At 35.1% G+C, this 6,808-nt stretch overlaps 1 protein-coding gene across 1 annotated transcript; it reads left to right on the forward strand.

Moving 5' to 3' along the window:
* Positions 1-351: 351 nt before the first annotated feature.
* LOC104801094 (ureidoglycolate hydrolase) lies at positions 352-4,181 on the forward strand. The gene is made up of 12 exons (XM_010524188.2): positions 352-625; positions 1,138-1,223; positions 1,581-1,655; positions 1,840-1,968; positions 2,103-2,189; positions 2,331-2,536; positions 2,617-2,719; positions 3,015-3,106; positions 3,212-3,274; positions 3,364-3,604; positions 3,717-3,757; positions 3,867-4,181. The coding sequence occupies exons 1-12, from the start codon at positions 404-406 to the stop codon at positions 3,962-3,964; spliced, it is 1,443 nt and encodes a 480-aa protein (XP_010522490.1). The 5' UTR covers positions 352-403; the 3' UTR covers positions 3,965-4,181.
* The last annotated feature ends 2,627 nt before the right edge of the window (positions 4,182-6,808 follow it).

Raw genomic sequence — 6,808 nt, forward strand, 5'->3', positions numbered from 1 at the left:
TAGTATAGTATATAATTAAAATTCATGAAAAAAAGAAAAAACCATATAAAAAGATAAATTATATAAAACTTGTATGTATGGATGTCTATGTATGTGGATGTATCATGATCTTGTATGTATTCCAGAAATGAAAAGTTAAAATAATTTAGTTAGGAACTGTGAATTTTATTAAAAAAACGGGTGATAATACTAACTAAATTATATAATTTTGTTCTGATTAAAATTATCAGTGGACCAAAAGAATTATTTAATTAGTTTTTGTAACATTACATAATTTGATGAAAGTTGATGGCATTTCTCGAAAAAAAAAACTAACTAAAAAAGGGGGTAAAACGTAAAGGCAAAAGATATGGAAAGACCAACATTCCCGTTATGAACACACAGAACCTCACACTGAAGAAAAATGGCGCTTTTGAAATCTCCCGACTTCTGGTCTCGTGCCCTTCTTCTTCTCTTGTCTCTTTGTTCCCCGCCTTCAAGCTTAGCTCAACAGCAACATGAAGAAGACCCAACGATCAGAACTATGGAGGATTTCTCTGGGTACCCAATTCACGAACCGGATCAATTCCATTTCGCCGACCTTGCCTCTTCACTGTCTGTTGATTCTCAAAGGCTGAAAGACCAGGTTTTTGTAATCGATCATCTTCAGGCTCTACTGCGTGTAGCTAATGTTTGGTTTGTGTATTTGTTTGGTTTTCTTCTTCAGGTGGATTCCACAAATAGCTTTTGAGGAAACCCTAAATGGTTTCTCTGGATCTCAAAGGAACTTGATTAGATTTATGGATAAGAATTTTGGTTCGTAGTGAACTAGTTTCGGTAAAGATATCGAATTTTCGGACAGCCAAAATCCAAATTCAAGTCTCTGTTAGTCTACGAGTTCAGCCATAAGCGATTAGTTGGTGGGAAAGCAAGTGTTTGCTGAACTGTACTGGCTTTAGCGGTTTTTGGGAGATTAGATTGATTTTCTTGAAACGATCTTTTGTTATAAAATTTGGGGCTTTGTTGCAGTGTATGGGTGGAGGGTTTAAGTGAACAGTGAGTTGTAATCTCAGCTAAATCCAAAATAGATTCAGACATTGTGGTTTTTTGAGTTATCTATCTGAGTTTTATTCCATGATTGTGCTTTTGTCTCTTTAGATAGATGAGCTTTCCGGGTTCTCCGATTCTCCAGCCCCTTCAGTGACCAGGGTTCTATACACTGACAGAGATGTCTTGGCACGCCGGTAATTGCTCATCACTAAGATAAATTTTCGACTTTTTTATGCAAATTAGTTAGACGAGCATCTATATTGTTCGTCTTTCCTCTGCATTCGGTGCTCGTTTAAGTATAAAAACAGCAATGTTACACACTCCTTGCAAAGCTTTTATGTTCTCAGAACCTATTGTTTAGCAATAGTGAGAGTTCTTTTTCAGTTGCTCTATTGGCGAACTGAGAACGTTTGCTATGTTACATAGCCTATGTAAGATCAATGTCCTGATTCTCAATGTTGAGCTATTGACACTCTTCTCCAACATGATTTTCTCATCTCACTATCTACATATGAACTATAATTTGATTGCCAATGACAATGAATTGACAGGTACGTAAAGAACTTGATGGGACTTGCTGGCCTATCTGTTAGAGAGGATGCTGTTGGTAACATATTTGGCAGATGGTTGGTTCTGTCTCCTCTCATGCTCCTTGTCTGATTCTTCCTCTGCACAACTAATTCCATGAGTTACATTCCCTAAGTTTACCTACGCGATTTGGAACTTTAAACCTATGTACTAATTCTAGTTTGTTGTTTTGTTCATATCTTGATGTCTGTTCTTCTGATATTTTTTTCATCTTCTGCTTAGGGTTGGATCTGAGCCAAATCTTCCTGCAGTTGCCACTGGATCTCACATTGATGCTATTCCATATTCGGGGAAATATGACGGAGTTGTTGGTGTTTTAGGCGCAGTAGAAGCCATCAATGTGTTGAAAAGGTATGAATAACCTGAAAAATCGAAATCTTAATGATAAGACAAAGCAGAACAGCCTGCATAATTAATGTCTCTCAAGGTTGAAGCTTCTTGTTCTGCATTCCATCATCTCTTGATGTTCTAATATTGTTGCTCAGGTCGGGGTTCAAACCCAAGAGGTCTCTGGAGATTATCTTGTTCACGTCGGAAGAACCTACACGATACGGCATCAGCTGTTTAGGAAGGTCACACATAATCTTCACACACAAAAATATCGTTTTCTTTTTCTGTTTCGTGAACCGATGCTTGTATTATTATTTGTTTGTTTCTGATTTTACCCAACTCGAGATCTTCCTAAATCCTAATACATTCTGCCCGATGTACAGCCGTTTACTCGCTGGAAGCCAAGAACTGGCAGAAGCCTTAAAGACCACAGTTGTGGATGGCCAAAATGTGTCCTTCCTAGAAGCAGCTAGATCAGCGGGATATGCAAAAGATGGAGATGACTTGTCAAGCGTGTTCCTGAAGAAAGGAAGCTACTTTGCTTTTATCGAGTTGCATATTGAACAAGGACCTACATTGGAAGAGGAAGGTTGTTCTCTTTTTCATGTGCATGCCTTCTGCTTTCCTGTCTCGGTTTCCAGTTGAGCAAATAGTTGTAATTTCACTCAGGTTTACAGATCGGTATAGTAACAGCCATTGCTGCTCCAGCAAGTTTGAAAGTGGATTTTGAAGGCAATGGAGGGCATGCTGGTGCTGTCCTTATGCCATATAGGTAAAGCATACTTAACACTCTACTTGCAAATATCAGTTCTATGGTATTGGCTTGGCATGCCGGTATCTGTTGGTGCATCATGTTTTTGTGACCATGCATGTGCATGTCTATGCATTTACAACGTACAGATAAACAGTCATGTGTTTATGTATGAGTGTATATAAGCTCTTCTACTCTTCAAATACTGAAATATGCATTGCAGTATTACACTAGAATCAGAAGTAATGACTATGCATGCATCTCTGCGCATAATGCATTAATATATGTCGATTGACCGACGTGCAATGCTCTTCAGGAACGATGCGGGACTTGCAGCTGCAGAGTTAGCTCTTGCTGTAGAGAAACACGTATTAGAATCGGGATCAATAGATACTGTAGGGACTGTCGGTAAGTTTTTTTCCCCTGCTACAACAAGAACATACTCTGGACAACTTGTTTCAGGATTTTCAGCAGATTGTCTATCGTTCTTTAAACGATCCCGTTGCACTTTAGGTATTCTGGAACTGCATCCCGGGGCAATCAACAGCATTCCGAGCAAATCTCATCTTGAAATCGGTAACCAAGCCTTGATTTCTCTGAGTTCAAGAACTGGGTACTCTAGTTATTGATTTTGATCTGTGGAGTAAGTTCTTGCGTTCTTTCAGACACCCGGGACATTGATGAAGCAAGGAGGAACGACGTGGTTGAGAAAATCCGGGACTCTGCAAACAGAATAGCTAAAAGCCGAAAAGTAAAGTTATCGGAATTCAAGATTGTAAATCAAGATCCACCAGCTCTCTCAGACAAGCTGGTGATCCAGAAAATGGCGGAGGCAACAACAGAGCTCAACCTGACGCACAAGACAATGATCAGCCGAGCTTATCATGATTCTCTGTTCATGGCCAGGTAACCCCCCCCCCCCTTTATATGCAAATCCTAACGACGAATTTGTGATCTACATTATGCATATACATATCATGAACAAGAAAGGGTGATGATTTCTGGGTATATTATACAGGATATCTCCAATGGGTATGATATTCATCCCTTGCTACAAAGGTATATATACACACTTGAAATCAATTAAAAAAAAAAAGATATACGTAATATTGTAGCCATTGTGAATGAATCCGTCAATAATATGATACATTTCTTTTGGGGGGTGAAGGGTATAGCCATAAACCTGAAGAGTATGCAGCTCCTGAAGATATGGCAAATGGTGTGAAGGCTCTTTCCCTCACTCTGGCCAAACTTTCCTTGGAATGAAGTGCTCCGTCGGATTCTTTACCCTCTAAATGAGACAGAGACTTGCATTGTGTAGTTGTCTTTTCACAAGAAATAAAATGCAGTGGAAAAGAAGTTTAAAAAAAAAAGAAAGGGAAAATGAGGCACGCAGGGTAGAGAAAGATTTTAACTAAATACTATGGACGTTGGAAATTCAACTTTACATCAAATTATTAGATTTTGGGTGACGTTTATATAACCACAATAATTATAGTTAGATAAATTTTGAAATATAAATATTTTCTTAAAAAAAAATTGTTGGATCTAGTCTTCTTCTTTTTGTCTGGTATTTGTTGTTATATTGTTACTTATTGAATGCAATTTTTTGTTTTGTCTCATTTGGTTTAATAGTAACCAATTCCCTATCATCATCATCATCATCATTTATGGTCATCCTCCACCACAAATAGGTGATTTTTGAGAATCTTGCAGTAAACTAATCTTCACGTAACATGAGGGTCCATGAAAAAAGCAAAGCATGGCCGCACATATATATCTATATATTACATACACACGCGTGCACAAATACTTCTTCTTCTTCTTCTTCTTCTCTCTCTCTCTCTCTCTCTCTCTCTCTCTCTGCATGCATGAGACAAAGAGTCGAGGAGAATGACGTGTGGTTCGAGACGAAGAAATCAAAGGGGATGAGAATGGACGGATGGGGTCTCGGACCAGGCTTCATTCCCCTCGCCTCCCTTGTTTCCATTCCATTGGGTTTCACATTACATTTTCTTTGCACATCGGTCGTCGCTGTAGAGAGAGAAAGGTACGTAAGATTCTCTCTCTCTCTCTATATATATATATATATAAGATATATATATGTATCATTTTTTTATCGTATCATCAAATGGATTCTACATACGGTTGATTCTTCTCGAGAATTCTCCATCACTAAGCAGTATTTTGATTTAGGATCTAACAGGAATTACATTTCAGCAAAAAAAAAAAAAAAAAAAAAGCTCCCATCGAAGTGGTAAGTTATTTCACGTAATATATTAATATTTTGCGTTTATTAACTAACATATTTCTTATTGTATACACTAATCACTTGTGTAAACTTGCATACTTGTGCGTGTAGGGTTGTGGTATATACATCTATGTATATACGCGTTATATATATATATGTGTGTATAGGTGTGTGTGTGTGTGTCGTAGCTTTTTCTACGAGTACATAATTGGGAAATATGATGAACTGATTTTAGGCCCTGATTATAGGAAGGTCCAAATTGCGCCTTTAATCGATTGTTTTATAAATATATTAATTTTTTTATTGCACAGCTTTAATTGACTGTTTGAACGTCTTTTTTGTGTCTCTCGTTGAAAAAAAAAACTGGTCCGAATGAGTGTGGACTATATATATATACACATACAAATAAATTGCAAATATATTTGTTACTATATAGTACAAAAGATGATCTCTCTCTCTCTCTCTTGTATTTTATTCTGAAAGTCGCCCTTTGGACTGCTTTTCAATTTTACCAAAAATATAAATAAATTAATATATAAAACAAATAAGATCGTTCTGAGTGTTAGTGCGAGTTAATTAATTGGATCGGGGCATTAAACTCGTTGCCGACAGCAAATGCCACGTTTATAATTTTACCCTTTTGATTCATTCATTGATTAAATTTAATCCTGCAATAAAATTATCGTTATTATATAATATATGCATAGAGGGGCATCGTTACGTACATGATTTCTCACTTAATTGTGAAACATATTTTTATTACATGGCCACAAATATGTGACGTCATGCCCACGACAGCACTGCCACTACATTGATGAGAATCATTTACATTACACCCCTTTTTGTTTTTCCTTTTTCGTTGGTCAAAAAAGATTCAGATTATCATTCCAGTCTCGCCCTATATATATATATATATATAAAAAAGAAATCTCAGTAAATTTTACAAAATATTAACATTTTTAATAAGTTTCTTTTTAAAAAATTATAATTTTGTATTGGTCGTATATATATACGTGTGTGTTGTGAAACAACAAATCAACTATTAACAGTGTGCATACACATATAATTGGATCAATATTTCGCGTCTTATTGTTTTTCGAATTTCAGAATCAATTATTTATTGAATAAAAATATTTTAAAAAGTCTCCCTTCATTTTTATATAACTGCAGAAACTAAATATTTTGTAGTCTTATCATATCTTTTATCCACTTATAACATGACCACATAATTATGGTTTCTTTTTCCCTTTTTAATATTTTTTTTTTGAAATTAGAGGAAAGCTTTATAGAAATCTTTGCTCTCTTTGGAAAAAAGCAAAGAAAATCCAACCAAAGTGTATTTCTTAAAGCGAACGAAATATGTAGTTTTTTTTTTCTCATGTAATTAAATTACCAATCCATTTAATAAATATCTACTACACACCTTCAATCTCTACAAAACTATGATTAGTTTCTCTTTTATAAAAAAAAATTATCTCAAATTTTAATTGATATTCTAAATCAATGTTTAATAAAGTTTATCCAATAAAAATTATATACTTGGTCGTCTCTAAAATATGTAATAATGTTAGTAACATATCTAAAAAATAAGAAAAATATATCACGAGTAATCTAAGACTGATCTACAGAAAATATAAAAAATATAAAATGTATTCGATAATATATTACTTTGGAAGCCGTTCGACTTTTGTGAATGTATAAACGTAAACAAAAAAAAAACAACGCAATTGCTATATTTTCGCAAACCAGTAATTTTGACAGCAAAAATATAAACCTTTTGAAATATTTTTTTTGGGTCTTTCGTATCATATCAATTGGAAACAAATGTGAATATATATATATATATATATATATATATA

Source organism: Tarenaya hassleriana, unplaced genomic scaffold (genome assembly GCF_000463585.1).
Source record: "Tarenaya hassleriana unplaced genomic scaffold, ASM46358v1 Cleome7, whole genome shotgun sequence".
Lineage (NCBI taxonomy): Eukaryota > Viridiplantae > Streptophyta > Magnoliopsida > Brassicales > Cleomaceae > Tarenaya > Tarenaya hassleriana.